The sequence below is a fragment of the Oryctolagus cuniculus genome, chromosome 1 (genome assembly GCF_051225735.1).
Source record: "Oryctolagus cuniculus isolate XC-2025 breed Fujian yellow rabbit chromosome 1, ASM5122573v1, whole genome shotgun sequence".
Lineage (NCBI taxonomy): Eukaryota > Metazoa > Chordata > Mammalia > Lagomorpha > Leporidae > Oryctolagus > Oryctolagus cuniculus.
The window spans coordinates 195975311-195992502 of NC_142867.1; the positions used below are offsets into that span (position 1 = coordinate 195975311).

The 17192-nt window shown below is 44.4% G+C and overlaps 1 protein-coding gene across 3 annotated transcripts in view; it reads left to right on the plus strand.

Annotated features, from left to right (window-relative positions):
* The window catches only part of ACO1 (aconitase 1), a 60901-nt gene that overhangs the window by 16144 nt on the left and 27565 nt on the right, over window positions 1-17192 (plus strand). Inside the window, exons 2-5 of one of the 3 annotated variants that reach the window (XM_008248341.4) lie at window positions 1713-1812; window positions 3268-3397; window positions 5116-5284; window positions 6298-6435. In XM_008248341.4, the coding sequence (XP_008246563.3) occupies window positions 3301-3397; window positions 5116-5284; window positions 6298-6435 (404 nt within the window). In that variant the 5' untranslated portion in view covers window positions 1713-1812; window positions 3268-3300. 3 annotated transcript variants of the gene reach the window in all.

Here is a 17192-nt window from a genome sequence, read left to right on the forward strand (position 1 = left end):
GAGCTAGCTGTACAGTGGGAATCATGATATGTTTAGATGTGGCCAGGGTTAGAGAAGCATTTGGCTCATGCTGGTGCTTAGTATTGTTTCCTCTTTCCCTTAAATTCTGCTTTATTACTATAATGATACTGAACAGTTACCTAGTTTCTAAGGGAAAAAGGAGGCAGACAATAGATCTCTTTATAGAATCCATTTAAAAAATAAATTTGAGTTTATTTCTACTTGAAAGGCACGCGCACACACACACACAACACACATACACACTCATACACATCTTTGATCTGTGATTCACTTCCCAGTTGGAATAACCAAGGCTAGACCAGGAGCCTGGAACCCAATCTGAGTCTCCTGCATGGAGTCAGGGATCCAAGTACTTAAGCCATTACTGCTGCCTTCCGAAGTGTACATTAGCAGGAAGCTAGATTCAGAAGTAGAGCCTGAACTCAAAACCAGGCACCCTGATCTGGGTTGTGGGTGTCCAAGTGGCATCCGCTCATCCCACATAAGCCACAAGAGCCATCTTGGTCACTGTGTGCATCCAGCACTGGTAGCTGGCTTTATAGTGTGCTGGGAACAGCTGGAATCATGTGAGGCTTCCAGTTCTGCCTAGGGCATTTGGTCCCCTACTGCATGCTGGTACATGTTGGTACAACTTAGCCTCTGGCTCCACCATAGAATTTTGAACTCGGAGTAGTGGACTTGACACAGAAATGGGAAGTGTCGGGACTTGAGGCTATTTAAAGAGGTGAGTGACCTGTCGTGCTCGGTGTGGTGAGGGTTTCTCACTATTTCCACTGGCTACAGAGGAACATCCACAGCCTTTGTGGGACACTCTTCTGTTGATGATTTTTCCAGGTGGAAAAAGCAGCCATTTTACTGTTGCAGTTGCTTCTGTTTGGAGTGAGAAGTTAAGTCTGGGGGCTGTAGCATGGGTAACAAATCAAAGGGAGAGTAGCACTACCACCTCTTTAAATCTGTCTTCTGAATTCCAGTCAGTGGAATTAGTCTCATTGTTTAATCCCACAGATCTGTAAACTTCTTCCACACACATTAGCCTGTTTCTTTATAAGCAATGATTAGCCTTTTGCTCCTGGTTACTTCTTGGTTACTGGATACTAATAACAAATGTCTTGTACTTGTGTGGTACGTTATCTTACGTGCACACAAGAACTAAAGCCACCATCTCCTTGCACCCTGCCCTGTCTCACTTGTGTGGGTTCCCTGGAAGCATTTTGGTTGTAACTCCTGTTCTAGAATGTGCCCTTTCAATTCCTGTATCTTCTATGTTGCCTCATTGCTTCTTGAATTAGTGTATGTACCTTTCCTGGCAATGTCCAGCAATGATTCTCAATGGAACATGTGCTAGAATCACCTGGGAGATTAAAGAGGGTGATTTCTGCCCCTTCCCCATCTAGGCTGATTCAGTAGGTCAAGGGGTAGGGAAGAGAAACTTGGGAATCAGTATTTTCAACAAGAATGATGCCCAGGAAATGCTAATACACAAGGCCTAGGGTACATAGTTACAGTATGTTCCTTTATCTCTAGCTAGTTTCTTACTTTCATGCAGAATTCCCAAAGGAATTCTCTCCTGCCAAATGGCAGCTGCCGCTGACACCAAGAGTGACAAGGAAGGAAAAGTGATTCCTGGGAATGGGGCACTGGGCCGACAGCCTTGCTTTCTTGAACTCTACAATATCCTGTGCCTGTTACAGGTACCTGTGGCTTGTCCTGTCACCTGCTGCACCCATAACTACAGGAAGCCAGCGACTGCTTCTCAGTCAATTGCCGCTCTCTCCAGAACTGCCTCGATAGGTTGAGTATCCCTTATCTGAAATGCTTACGACCAAAAGTAGATCCAATATCTCACTTTTTTCAGATTCCTGACTTTTTTTGGATTTTGAGATATTTGCATATACATCTTGATACATCTTGGGAATGAGACCCAAGTCTAAACACAAAATTCATTTATTTCATAAACACTTTATAGAGTACTCTTAGTGTATCAGTGTTTGACTGCCTCCTATCACCTAAAGTCAGGTGTGGAAGTTTTCACTGTGGCCCTATGCCAGTGCTCTCCAGATCTCCCAGAGTGTCCCGGGCTTTCTGATTAGGAATGCCCAACCTGCCCTGGACTTAGATGTACTAATACCCATTTCTTTTGTATTTTTGACTACTTTTTAAAACTTATATGTGGACTCAGTTAAAAATGTAAACATGAATATGCAATGAGACCAGTCTTTCTCCTAGTCCTGACTTGTCAGCCCCAGTCCCTTTTGTGTCTTAATGAAGATAGGCGCCTGCCTGTAGAGATAAGGCATCCTTGTAAGTTATTTAGCCTCACAAACTGTCCTTTTCTATGCATGATTTGTTTTTCATTTTACAGTAATATATTCATATTGGTCATTCCATAAATATATTGAATGTTGAATATTTACCCATAAAAACCTTGGGGTTAACCAGAGAAATACTATTTTTATCTTCAAATTGAGAATATTGAAAACTGGATTCATTGAAGGATTTTTGCTCAAAAGGTGGACAGAAAGCCCATTTTCCATCCAGTGCTCTAAGTTATGTAGTTATTTAAAACCAGTGTTTCTTTATGTGGTGGGCTCAGGGACAGTGTCTTCCCTTGTGTACCACTTGTAATTTGTAAAAAGAAACATGAGAAGTCCTTCCCAGAGCTGGGGTATCTGGGAAGTTTGGGCCTTTCTGTCACCGTGGTATAAAGATTCTCTGGTGTCACTGTACTGTTGACACCCTTATGCAAAGGCAAACTGGGAAGACTACTAACTGTGTTCAAGATACTAAAAATACTGTGGAGATTGTTATACAGGAAATCCACCAGAAAACAGCTACTGTGGGGTTTCTACAACCAAAGTTCAAGGTTTATACAATTGCATAATGTCACCTTCTGTGGACTCTTCCCCCCTGCCAAGCAGGCCATGAACCCAACTCAAAAATCTGTTCATCTAGTCATGATTTACCACGAGATGCATCCTTCATTTCTGTTGCTCCTTCTAACAGTAGAATAATGTTGGGAAGCCATAAAAACAAAAGAATTTTGGAATTTTATGCACTCTGAGAGGCCAGTGCTAGCTTTCCCAGTGGCTTAACAGAAGGTCATTCTGTTGGCTAAGAATGCCATTCTTGTATCTGTGTAAATCCCACCACTCCCGTTTGTAACAAGTGATTTCTTTCAGTGAATGTGTACCATAATTATTAAAAATAAATGAGATCCAGCTTCCAAAAAAGAAATAAATATTTTAGTTCTTTTCCAGAGACACGTGGCCATCAGTAATCATGAGCAACCCATTTGCATACCTTGCTGAGCCGTTAGATCCTGCACAACCAGGAAAGAAGTTCTTCAATTTGAATAAATTAGACTATTCAAGATATGGTAGGTGCATAGCTTAATGATGTTATTTGCTCTGATAGCAAGTGGACACTTATTTGCCTAATAATTAATTTGCTTTTATGATTGTTGGAATACGATTAGCAGAGAATGGCTGAGTATTCTTGAATTCATACAAACTCACATATGCCTTGCTTGTCTTGGTCATTTGTAAGTAGGAAATGATGATATATGTAATATTTTTAAGATACTGGCTGGCGTCGCGGCTCACTAGGCTAATCCTCCGCCTTGCGGCGCCGGCACACCGGGTTCTAGTCCCAGTCGGGGCGCCGGATTCTGTCCCGGTTGCCCCTCTTCCAGGCCAGCTCTCTGCTGTGGCCCGGGAAGGCAGTGGAGGATGGCTCAGGTGCTTGGGCCCTGCACCCCATGGGAGACCAGGAGAAGCACCTGGCTCCTGCCATCGGATCAGCACGGTACGCCGGCCGCAGCGCACCAGCCGCGGCGGCCATTGGAGGGTGAACCAACGGCAAAGGAAGACCTTTCTCTGTGTCTCTCTCTCTCACTGTCCACTCTGCCTGTCAAAAAAAAAAAAAAAAAAAAAAAAAGAAAGAAAGAAAGATACTTCACAGGGGCCAGTGCTGTGATGTAGCGGGTAAAGCCGCTGCCTGCAGTGCCGGCATCCCATATGGGCGCCAGTTCAAGTCCCGGCTGCTCCACTTCCGATCCAGCTCTCTGCTATGGCCTGGGAATAGAAGATGGCTCAAGTCCTTGGGCCCCTGCATCCATGTGGGAGGCCAGGAAGAGGCTCCTGGCTCCTGGCTCCTGGTTCCTGGCTTCAGATCCGCAAAGCTCCAGCCATTGTAGCCATCTGGGGAGTGAACCAGTGGATGGAAGACCTCTCTCTCTCTCTCTGCCTCTCCTTCTTTCTGTAACTCTGGCTTTCTAATAAATAAATAAATTAAAAAAAAAAAAAAAGCTACTTCACAGTAGATCATATTTGTGCATGTGTATCACTTAAGTACTGAGGAAGCTGAAGCCCAGAGAGGGTCAGAGACACATGCTCAGATAACAAGTGGGAGTGCAGCAGCAGGGGACAAGAAAACAAGTCTTTTTTTTTTTATTCCAAATCCTGTGATTTTTCTACCTTTGCACTGTTTTTTCTAGATAGTATTTCCAGTTGATCAATAATTTTCATATATCAAGATAGAACTTTTGTTTTTATAAATAAATAAGTTTTGGGTTTTTTTTTTTAAAATGAATTAGTGTTTTATCCTAGAAACTCTAGTTACTAGTGGCCATGCTACATAGTATTTAAGATTTCATTTCCTTTGAAAGATGGACATGCCCGTGCTTTGCTTAATTATAATTGCAGAGATTACTTTCTCATGAGCAGAAATGTTATCCTGCATGTTTGTATAAATATGTATTACTTGCTAACATATAAAACAGTAAATATCTACACTGATGGTGAGATATCGATGTAAGTGAAACTTCCTGTTACTGGAATCCAAGGCAACCATTTAGTATGAAAGAATAAATTGTGATATTTTGGTTTTATTCACTGTGAGCATTTTCTCCTACTAAATGTCTCGTAACTCTCTTCTATATTCATAGATTTTATAAACTATTGGTCACTTTACCCTCTTACCCTATTGGAAGAATAGTCTGATACCTTGTATCAGCTTTATGTAGGAATTCGCTTTATAGGGAGCCCTGATAGATAAGAAAGTATCCACTGGTTTTGTTTGTTATCTTGTTCCCAGGACGCTTACCGTTTTCAATCAGAGTTCTCCTGGAGGCAGCCGTTCGGAACTGTGATAAGTTTTTGGTGAAGAAAGAAGACATTGAAAATATCCTGAACTGGAATGTCACGCAGCATATGAACATAGAAGTGCCATTCAAACCTGCCCGTGTCATCCTGCAGGACTTCACGTGAGCCAATACCACCTCACTCTCCTCTGCCTCCCTTGTCAGCCATTCGAGAAACTGTTGGTGCAGAAACAAACAGAAAGCCCTGTAGTGACTGTAGTATAATGTATCACCCACATATCCAGACACTTTTGAGGGCAAAAGGGAGCTGTTGACCCCCCAGCAGGAAGAGTAAACTGGGTTGTCTTAAGCACACTGGGGTGTGTAGTCACCCCACCTTTTCCAGTGTCAAGGGTCCTTGTCCTTCATCACAAAGGCCCTAGTTCTGAGTAAGGTCAGGGAAGGTGAGTGAAGTAGCACGGAGCAGAGCTGAGAACCTTTTTCTCTCCATGTGCTGTCACTTGGGAAATGTAGTTTTGAATAACTGTACTTGAAACACTGATGTGCTCTGGGGAGGGGGCTAGGTCGTTCACAGATCTGACTGTTGCTGTCAAGCCTCAGCTCACATCCTGCTAGTCCAGGAGTCCTTGTTCCACATCTGTGAGACCCTGACTTTCCATCCTTCTTAGAAGCCCAGTTTCATTTTTCTAGAGGAAAATCACCCAAATTCTATACTTCCAAGGTAGTAAGAAAGAAGGATCCACTTAATGTGAGTCTGGTTCACAGCCTGCTTTTCTGTTGTATCCATTCCTTTGAATTTGCTCTGAAGTTGAAAGTGCGACCCATTTGTCTTCGGGAAGTCTTTGTTAACCCACCATGTGAATGGGAGGCGGTTATGGCCACAAGTTTTGTTTTTTTTTTTTGGTGTCTCGTTTTCACATAATTTCTCTCTCTAGAGCATACTTGCCATCGAATCTGTTACAGTGATAAAACAGTACATAGATATACTGCTCAATCATAGTACTTATTACCTATTTGATTCCTCCTCAAGGAAATAGAAATTTTCACTTTTCTAGGTCACCCATTATTAACCTCCTCTGATGAGATAGTCCTTTGCCCATGTTATCAATGGAGGCAAAACCTGAAACATTATAAGTGTGTAAGACTTATTTACTGTTTAATTCTCTCTCTCTTAGGGGTGTACCATCTGTGGTTGACTTTGCTGCAATGCGTGATGCTGTGAAAAAATTAGGGGGTGATCCAGAGAAAATAAACCCTATCTGTCCTGTTGATCTTGTAATCGATCACTCCATCCAGGTTGATTTCAACAGAAGGTGAGAGATTCAGAGGAATGCTCGGGTTTTCTGCTTCATGCAAAATCTTGGAATACAAGTCCTTTTTTATATCTGTATACAAGGAAATCTTTCAGTGCTATCTTTAGGAATAATACAAGCTTAATGCAGGTTTTCCAGGGAAGATTTTTTGGAGAAGGAGGAGGACATTTACTCTGTATGTGTGTGTGTGTTTCCTTCTTGGGGAGGAGCAGCCTGCTTTGAATCTGGCTTGAGGTCTGGAGGAAACACACACATGTGAAGTTCCACCATGAGCGTCTTGTCAATACTTGTATGTGTTTGTCTTTAAACAGGTTTGGGTTTTTGTGCTTCTTTAATCCATCAGAGCTATATTCCTTTTTTTGATCCCAAACAACTGTTCCATATCTGGCTGTCTCTGCATCTCTGATTTGGTTTCCATTCCTACTGCCTTTCTTCTTGTGATATTTCATTGTCCTCTGTTGTTTGGAATATCCTCTCCTTTCTTCCTGCCAAACTCCTGCCTGTCCTGCAAGGCCAGTTTAAATTTTCTGTTAGGAATTGCTCACTTTCCAGCATACGTCAAACTCCCTGTTCTTCAACTACCTAGAAGATTTAGTGTCTATATTGGAGGTTATCCTTAAAAGGAAGTTGCCCCTTGAGTTGTCTGGATAAGGAGACTGTCAGCTCCCTGAATGCAAGAGTTAAGCATGTAATAGGCTGTTAGTACACTAAACCAGGTGACCTTGAAATTAACCGTGAGGGAAATGAATTTTTTTAAGATTTATTTATTTATTTGAAAGAAGAGAAAGAAAGATCAGTTGATTTTTTTAAAAAATATTTATTTATTTGAAATATTTACATAGGGAGAGGAGAGGAAGAGAGAGAGAGGTCTTCCATTCTCTGGTTCACTCCCAAGTTGGCATTTGACAGGATTCAGCAGAAAGTGAAATCAAACTTGAGAAAAAAGAAACCAGTAGCCTGCTCCTAGTGAGAATGAGATAAGAGAAACTGCCATTTGTCCTTTCCTCCAAAAGCAGAGATTGCACCAGCCAGGACCATGAATTCAGTGTAAAATAAGTGTAAGCATCAGCTGTTGCTGTGTAGTGAATAACCCCCGAATCACAGTGGAGTCACAGTCAGAATTCAGCTCTGACACAGCCACCAGTTGGTTGGGAGTCAGCAGACCCAGGCAAGGGCAGTTGAGCAGCTCTGCATCCTGCTGCCATGGCTGGGCTGGCTGCTTGCGCAGGAGAGCGAGCAGAAACACACCATCTCTCTCAAGAGCTTCCTGAAGACCTGCACAGGACCACTTCTGCTGCTCAAAGCAAGGCACGTGGTCAGCTGAACGTCGTGGTTGGGGGTGGGGTAGAACAGTACAACCTGTCTTTGTAGAAGTAACTACAAGATTACATAACAAGGGTTTGGATACAGAGAGGACAATCGGGAAGCTACCTAAGGAGGCTAGTATATTAATCTAGAAGTATGAGTGCATAAAATTACAATTATCAGTGGAAAATGAAATGACTTTCCCATGTATCATACAGGGAAGATTATTTAGTGGAGGGATAAGTTAAAGCATAAGTGTTAAAAAAAATTAGAAGAAAATATAAATTTATATATTCACTTGTCTTCATGAGGAAGACCTTATAAAGTGCAGAAGCAATGAATAAATCAGAAAAAGCTGTAGGTTTAATGACTTCAAAGGAAAAACAGTAAAACATTTGCTAAAATATGGCAAAGGATTAATATCCTAAACAAATAAAAATCCATTTAGAAAAATTACAAGACTCAGCAGATAAATAAGCCAAGGAAAGTGAACATTGCACAATAAAAGGAAATGCAAACGGTAAACAATATAGTAAGTCTTCAGTTTTACACAGAATAACAAAAATTATCAGATATTATTTTCTCTTACTACAGTTAAGATTATAAAATAAACAATTTAAAAGTAGTATGAGATTTTCCACTGTAAGTTTTCTTTTTTAAAGATTGTTATTTATTTGAAAGTCCGAAGTATAAATTGAGAGGGAGAGGTAGAGAGAGATCTTCTATTCGCTGGTTCACTTCACAAATGGCCACAATAGCCACAGCTGGATGAGGCCAGGCCAAAGTCAGAAGCAAGGAGCTTCATCCAAGTCTCCCACCTGGTTGCAGGGGCCCAAGCACTTGGGCCATCTTCTGCTGCTTTCCCAGGCACATTAGCAGGGAGCTGGATCAGAAGTGGAGCAACCAGGACTCAAAATAGCACCCATATAGGATGCTGGCACTGCAGACAGTGGCTTAACCCTCTGCACCCTGGTGCTGGCCCCTTGTAATGTAAATTAGAAGAAATGAAATATGAGAAATTTCTTTATCCCTTATCTGAAAAATTTTAAGCATACCTTTGTTAGCTGAAATTCAGAAAAAGCTTGATGTTCATTAACGTTTATTAATGAACACCTAGAAGCACACTAAATGTCCAGCAAAAAATGATGTATTAAGGTAAGGTACATCTGTGAAGTGGTTTATTAGGCAAACTTTATAATTTTAAAGTGCTTGCTAAGACTTAGAACACATGGGCTGGTGTGGGGAGCAATCCGGACTAGACTAAGTTACTCGAATTAGGACTTATTCTATGCATCTGCTCTCCCACAATATGGCGCTGGGAGAGAAGTAAACAGCTTCCGCACAGCTGCCTCCAGTTCAACTGATGGACTGTAGGACTTGCTCCTGATTGGAGAGCAGCGTGCTCGGCGTGTGGGCGGCCGAGTTGGGATTGGCGGAGGAGGACCATAAAGGAGGAGAGAAACGGCATGCACCAGAAACATCTATGGGGAACATCTAAGGGAACCCGTGCAGCCCCCAGAGAGCCGGCCGGCGGTGTGCCGCTCCCCTGCGGAAGTGGGGAATGCGGCCAGGGGGAACTGCCCTTCCACGGAGGTGGAAGGGATAGTAGCCAACCCGGGAAGAACCAGCAGCAAACCCGGGGAGGGCCGAGCAGACGAGAGAACAGCGCAGGGTCCTGTGTCGTTCCCCCATGAAGACGGGGAGCGACATAATGGTGCCGTGACTCGGATAGGAAACCTGACTCGGATAGGAAACCTGACTCGGATAGGAAACCTAGGACGGATAGCAAACTTAGGAGGGAAGAAACGGGAAGAAACGGGAAGAATTGGGAAATTACCGGAGAGAGAGACTAGCAAACAGCCTAGGGAAAAGCCGGACGAAAAAGGGTGCCGGAAGAAGCTGTTGAAAGCCTAGGCATAGACTCGTATACGGACTACGGGGGGAAGCTGGGAGAAATCTCTAAGGTCGAAAGCGAAAGTGAAAGCTAGAACAAACAGACTCCGACGCGGACTGTGGGGAGAGGCCAGGAGAAATGAGGGAGGAGTATTGTTGGAGGAAAGTTTGGGGAAACATACCGGGTAGAGAAAAATGTTAGGGAAAATGAAGCCGCGAGGGCAGGCCAAGGCGGAAACGAAAGCCACTTTGGGATTCTCAAGTTAGCCCGGGAATAGGGGGCGAAAAGTTAAAACCAGAAGCTGAGACGCAAGCCAGATTGGGATCCGTCTGATTAGCCCGGGGAGCAAAGGACGGGAAGCCAAACCGTGGGGCGGAGACGTACGCTGGGTTGAATTCGCCAGGCTAGCCCGGGGAACTTGGATTGAATCCTAGTGGCGGAGACGCAAGCTACGCTGTGTTACTCGCGGAAGCCGCCGCGTGCAGAGAGAGCACGGGGCGTGAATAGATAGGGAACGCTGGCGTAGGCCGTGGTTCAGACGCGAAAGGGTTAAGCGTGGAGACCGCGGAGCGCGCAAAGCCGAGCCGCGCAAAGCCGGGAAGCTGCGCAGATGAGAGAGGCGCGCGGGCTGAAGCGGCGCAGAGCCGGGAACCCGCCGGCGGGGCGAGGTGCCGGAAAGCTGCGGGGATAAGAGAAACAGAAGTTTGGAAGTGAAGTAAAAGAGAAATGGGAATGTTGGCAGATAGAAGTGAAATGAGAGGTAGGAATGCCCGGAGATAGAGAAATAGAGAAAAATAAGGCCTCCCTCAACATGCCAATTAGAAGGCTTGGATTCGGTCTGCCCGATTAGTGAGGCGATGAGCACCTGGGCGGCTAGCCGCAGGTCACCGAAGACAGGCACGAATTAACATCAGTAAAGCTTCCCCACAATGCAACAATTAGGAGGCTTGGATTCGGTCTGCCTGATTTAAGGCGGTAAGCGCCAGCAAAGCTCGACCAGAGTATGAGCTGCAGGTCACCGAAGATAGGCACGAACCAACACTAATAAGTCTCCCCCACAATAAGGCAATGAGAAGGCTTGGATTCGGTTTGCCTGATAGGTCTTGTAAGTCCCCTGCAGGCAGAGCAGAGCATGCGCTGCAGGGCACCGAACACAGGCACGCATCAGCGCCTAAAAACCTCCTCACAACATGGCGAAGAGAGGACCCGGATTCGGTTTTGCCTGATGGATAGGACTTGTAAGAGCCTGTGGCAACTCTAGCAAGTAGAGCAGAGTGTGTACCGCGGGACACCGAAGACAGGCGTGTATCAACGCTAAAAAATAAAAAGAAAGGGGGATCTGTGGGGAGCAATCCGGACTAGACTAAGTTACTCGAATTAGGACTTATTCTATGCATCTGCTCTCCCACAATATGGCGCTGGGAGAGAAGTAAACAGCTTCCGCACAGCTGCCTCCAGTTCAACTGATGGACTGTAGGACTTGCTCCTGATTGGAGAGCAGCGTGCTCGGCGTGTGGGCGGCCGAGTTGGGATTGGCGGAGGAGGACCATAAAGGAGGAGAGAAACGGCATGCACCAGAAACATCTATGGGGAACATCTAAGGGAACCCGTGCAGCCCCCAGAGAGCCGGCCGGCGGTGTGCCGCTCCCCTGCGGAAGTGGGGAATGCGGCCAGGGGGAACTGCCCTTCCACGGAGGTGGAAGGGATAGTAGCCAACCCGGGAAGAACCAGCAGCAAACCCGGGGAGGGCCGAGCAGACGAGAGAACAGCGCAGGGTCCTGTGTCGTTCCCCCATGAAGACGGGGAGCGACAGGCTGGCACTGTGGCATAGTGGATAAAGCCACCACCTGCAGTGCCAGCATCCCATATGGGCACTGGTTTGAGTCCCAGCTGCTCCACTTCCAATCTTTCTCTCTGCTATGGCCGTGGAAAGCAGTGGAAGATGGCCCAAGCCCTTAGACCCCTGCACCCACGTGGGAGACCCAGAAGAAGCTCCTGGCTTCAGATCAGCACAGCTGCGGCCGTTGCGGCCATCTAGGGAGTAAACCAGTAGATGGAAGACCTCTTTCTCTGCCTCTGCCTCTCTGTAACTCTTCCTTCCAAATAAATAACTCTAAAAAAAAAAAATGCTCATGTTGTAGCCCTGTGTGCCAGGTACTAAACTATTTGTGTAGAGTGAATTCAGCTATATGAAAAGTTACCCTGGTTTAAAAGGTTCCAGACTCCTGAATGGTTAACTTTGGGATTAATCTTTATTTTTACAAGAAGCTATTTTCATGATTTTAAAAACTCATTTAAGAATATGAAGCAGACCACTCAAAGGGAAAATAAAAAACGATTTTGCTTCCTCGAGAGTTTAAGTAGGTCCCATACACCTTCAAAAGAAAATTAGAAAATGGTCATTCTCCAATTCATATTTCGGATGTTACAACCAGTTAAATTTGGATTATTGAGAACTCTGCTTTGTCTCCTAAACTTACAGCTCTTGGAAAAAGACTGAGAATTCACCATTCCTTCCCTTTCCTTTGGATTCCGAAGTCGTCCTTTGTGTCTTCCCTTTTTCCCCTCTCCCAAAAACACAAGAACTCAATTTAATGTGTGTGTGTGAGGTTTTTTTTTTTTTTTTTTTTTTTTTTTTTTTAAGATATATGTATTCATTCATCTGAAAGGCAGAGTGACAGGAGAGAGAGGGAGAAAGAGAGATCTTCCATCCATTGGTTCATTCTTGAAAAGGTTGCAACAGCCAAGGCTGGGCCAGACCGAACGCAATAGCCTGAAACTTTTTCTTGGTTTCCTACATGTGTGGCTGGGTCCCCAGTACTTGGGCCATTCTTGGCTGCCTTCCCAGGTACACTAGCAGGGAGCTGGATCAGAAGTAGAGCAACCAGGACTCAAACTGGCACTATGATACAAGATGCCAGTGCGTCTTACCCTAGTTCAGCACAATGCTGGTCCCAAATGTTTTGGTTTAAATGGAGAAGTTAAAACACACACACACACACACACACATATTGAGAGTAAGGCTGTTTCCTAAAGTCCCACTTCAGAAGTTATTAAAGTTGCCTCATAGAATCATGGCCAACTTCAATTTCATTTTTCTCATTCATGTTGATGGATTAACCCACATTTCGGTGGCCTAGAAGGTGAAATTACTGGTGGAGACAGAATTGTAATTGTTTTCATGTCTAAAGTCTACTAACTCAAAATTCAAAGAGCTTTTGGCTGTTAACATATCTAGATCATCACCAAGTTCACTGAAACTATTTTTTCCCTTTAGACCTTGATTTCCATCAATGCTGGTTTGACTTTTTTTTATGGACTTTTCACTAACACTGTAGTACTGAAAACAGTGTAATGAAAACAGCAAACTCCAGGGTTGTACTTTGACTAGATAGATAACCAGCTCTGGAAAACACATAGAAGTTAAGACATTTCTGTTAGAAGTGTTTCCGTTTGGTGGTGGTTTATTTTTATTTCTTGAGTTAGGGTTTTGCAATTTGACCTCCTGGTCTCTCTCTGCATTTTTCTAAGGAATTAAATAAGACATGTGTGATTTGGGCTTGTTTCCAGCTCTGTTTCCAGAAATGAGCTAGAAAAATTTGAGTAATGAGTGACAGGATGGTGATTTCTTCCTTAAATATTTCTAAGCTGTTTGGCTGGTTTTAATATTATTAACTGGTCTTACGCCATCTTTAGGAATTGAAGATCTAACCAGCACATCATTGTAACATTTTACAGAATCATCACAGAGAAATCTCAACGGCCGGCGCTGCAGCTCAATAAGCTAATCTTCCGCCTTGCGGCGCCGGCACACTGGGTTCTAGTCCCAGTCGGGGTGCCGGATTCTGTTCCGGTTGCCCCCCTTCCAGGTCAGTTCTCTGCTGTGGCCCGGGAGTGCAGTGGAGGATGGCCCAGGTGCTTGGGCCCTGCACCCCATGGGAGACCAGGAGAGGCACCTGGCTCCTGCCTTCGGATCAGCGCAGTGCGCCGGCTGCGGCGGCCATTGGAGGGTGAACCAACGGCAAAGGAAGACCTTTCTCTCTCTCTCTCTTTCTCTCACTGTCCACTCTGCCTGTCAAAAAAAAAAAAAAAAGAAAGAAAAAGAAATCTCAACAAGAATCTTACAACATTTTCTCACGAAATTTCTTGAGTGAGAAAACTATCTCCTCTGTAAATGTTTGTGAGTTTGTGGAACAACAGTCAATCTAATTCTCAAAAACTTGGAACTGCATCCAAATCTGAACTCAAAGAATGTAACTAAGAAGAAATTTCCTCTTTAGTCTGTGAAGCCATTCTCATTCAGAGATCTTACTAAATTAGGGTAATTTAGGAAAGTTCTGAGTGACAAAAAAAAATTTTTTTGAATTCTCAGTCTATTCATTCCAGTAACTAACAGTAGCCAAGCTTAGCATATAGTAGATGTTTTGTTTGCATGAGTAAGTGGATTTTCACCTTGAATTGCCATATCGTAAAACACCCTATGCATTTATGGCTTATCTTACCTTGTGAATACATTGGTTCTATCAAACTGACTCCACATTTTCTGGGGCAGATATACTGTTCCACCTGTGCTTCAGTTGTGAGAAGCTCTGACATCCTCCTGGTGGTAGAGAAAGGATAGCGACAATGCCTGGCTGTCTGGAAGCGCTCAGAGGATAGCAGAAGAAGAGATGGGGTGGGCAGGGGCCACCCCTAATTAAGCATCTGAACTCTGCTGGCAGAAGTAATGGCTGGGAATGCCTTTTTTATTATTTAATTAAATTCATTTAATCTAGATAGCCAGTATTTATTCAAGTAACAGGTTGATTTAGAAGAGAGATTAGTGAACACAATTTTCACATAGCTGAGTAAGTCTAGTCACCACAGACAGGGGTGCAGATCGTGCTGACTTGGAGAGTCAGAGAATTCTCTGCAGACTGACGTGATCTGGGTCATGGAGTGTCTTGACCCAGGACAGCAGAGCTGGAAAAAAGCAGCTTGCACAGAAGCGTAAGGAAAGTGGGGTTTGCTGCAGACGGTGAGGGCTGAAGCTGCGAGCATGGGCTGCAGAGTGAAGAGGGTGATAAAGGAAGATTGAGGTCAAGTTGAAGGACTTGGCTTTCGAGACAAGGAATTTGTACCTTATTAGACAATGAGACGCCACTGGCAGATTCCAGCTGGTGCAAGGTAGTCCATTTTAGAAAACTGATTCTGGTGGCAGTGTGAAAGCTACTTTGACCTAACAGAGAAACTAGTTAAGAGGCTATCTCCGGAGCCAGTAGTTGGAAAGATGCAGGTTATCAATCTAAGACAGGTGGTCATTAAGTGAGCTGTGGGCAGACAGGGAAGAGGAGCAGAGTTAGTAAGAAGGCCATGTAGTGGAGTTTGGCCCATTGATGTGTGGCCCCCAAGGCATTTTTGATGCAGATGCCCAAGATTCACTGGAAATGGGGATTTGAAGGGGAGGTGGGGTCTTTAGAGAAGGAGGTGGAGAGGAGGACCTTGAGAACAGCTGCATCTTGTCTGGAGCTCTGCAGGTCTAGGCATCTGCCCTGGCGTCTCCTTGTTCTGTACTAAGGTTTCTCCCTTTTGCTTTTCTGTAACATGAACACATTCTCTCAGGGACCAACATACTTTTGCCATAAAGGCCAAGTAAATATTTTCAGTATAGCCACATGCTATCTCTGTCACATACTCTCCACACCCCGCCTCCAATGTTTAAAAACTTACTCATTATTTGAGGACCAAGGATATTGAGGCATTGAGCCAAATTTAGTCTATGGGTTGTAGTTTGTAGGCTTTGCTCTAAGGCAGTCTTGGGAATTGCTGCCAGTAAAGCAGTTGATGCTTACCTTGGAGAATCTTCCCATCAGGGAAAAAGAATCAGCGTGGTAAGACAGTGTGCTCTCTGTGAGGTATGTAATACATGTTTCCAGTCCTGTTCCCCCCAGGAGTGCTTATCCTTATCTCTGTCTGGCACCCCTTACCCTTGAGACTACCTCCATGCCTTCTCCTTCTGGAAGGCAGTGGAGACCACCTGGTTGGTTGTAGGACCTTTGCTGAGTGCCCCTATGGCACTCTGTACTTACTAATATCAGGCATTAGTAATCACACGTTTTTATAATTGCCTGGTTATTTCTGTATCTCTTATCAAGCTCTCTGCTCCGGGATGAGGGGCAGAGACTGGGTGCCTTTTGCACTGTTGTATGCCCACATAATAGGCTTTTGGTAGATAATAAGGGAGGAGGCGGGTGAGTAATAGATAAGAGGTTAAGGTGGAAACCTGAGGGCCAATCGGACCTGGGTTCAGCTGGCAGTTCTGTATTTACCAATTATTTGATCTTGGACAAGCATCTAGCCTGTCTGTGCCCCTGTTGCTATTTCTGTAGATTGGGGATAACAATAGTATCTACGTGAGTGTTGTTATGCTGATTGATTGAGTTCACCTGTGAAGCACTGAGCACTGTGACACCATGTTGCTTAATTAGTGATGGTCATTGCTACCAGTACTGCTGTGGCTTGCACAGTCTCTGCACCTGTGATTATTCCTGCAGAGAGGCAGTATGGCATCAGAATTAAGAGTTTTCAACTCTGGAGTCAGACCACCTGGGTTTGAATTTCATTTTAGCCATGTACCAGCTGTATGGTCCTGAGCAAGTTTCTTAACCTCTCTGTGTCTCTTTTTCCTCATTTGAAAAATGTGAATATTAATTGAACCTCACTCAAAGGGTTATTATGGAGAATGAGAAAATTACTGTATTTAAAATGGAGGCTGGGGGCTGGCACTGTGGCACAGCAGGGTAAGCCACCGCCTTTGCTGGTAGCCCATATGAGCACCGGTTTGAATCTCGGCTGCTCCACTTCTGATCCAGAGCTCTGCTAATGCTCCTGAGAAAACAGTGAAAGATGGCCCAAGTACTTGGGCTCCTGCCACCGCTGTGTGGGACCTGGATGGAGTTCCAGACTCCTGGCTTCGCCACAGCTGTTGTAACCATCTGGGGAGTGAACTGGCAGATGGAAAATCAGTCAGTCTTTTTTTCCTTCCCCGCTCCTCCCGTAACTGTTCTTCAAATACATGAAACAAAATCTTAAAATGATAAAATCATGGCTGTTTCATTGTAATGTCCATAAATGGTAACTATTTTCTTAATAAAAACTGGCTTGGGAGGTTTTAGCTTTAATTTGACTACAGTTCTTCAGTCCGTGAGATGCAAATTATGGGTGCCTTCTCCACTGAATCTACAAAATTCTGACTGAGTTATCTGACCTGGACTCAGACTGCTACGGTTGAGTTGTAAGAATCTGGAAATGTTCCTGATGCCCGGCATTGCTGGTGGCAGTGCTGATTTACCGAATGACCTGGAGAAAACCTCAGCACAGACTCTGGGGTTTACACATTCTTGGGTAGCACCAGCTTCCCTGTAAACCTCTGTCCAAGTCCTAGGAAATCTCGATTCTAAAAATGACTGCCCTCTGGGCATTGCTCTTTGCCATCTCCCTACATAAACAGTAGAAGATAGTAACCCGGACAGGGCTCAGCACCAGCAGTGTTGTGACAAGGTCATGGATGAGAAGGGGA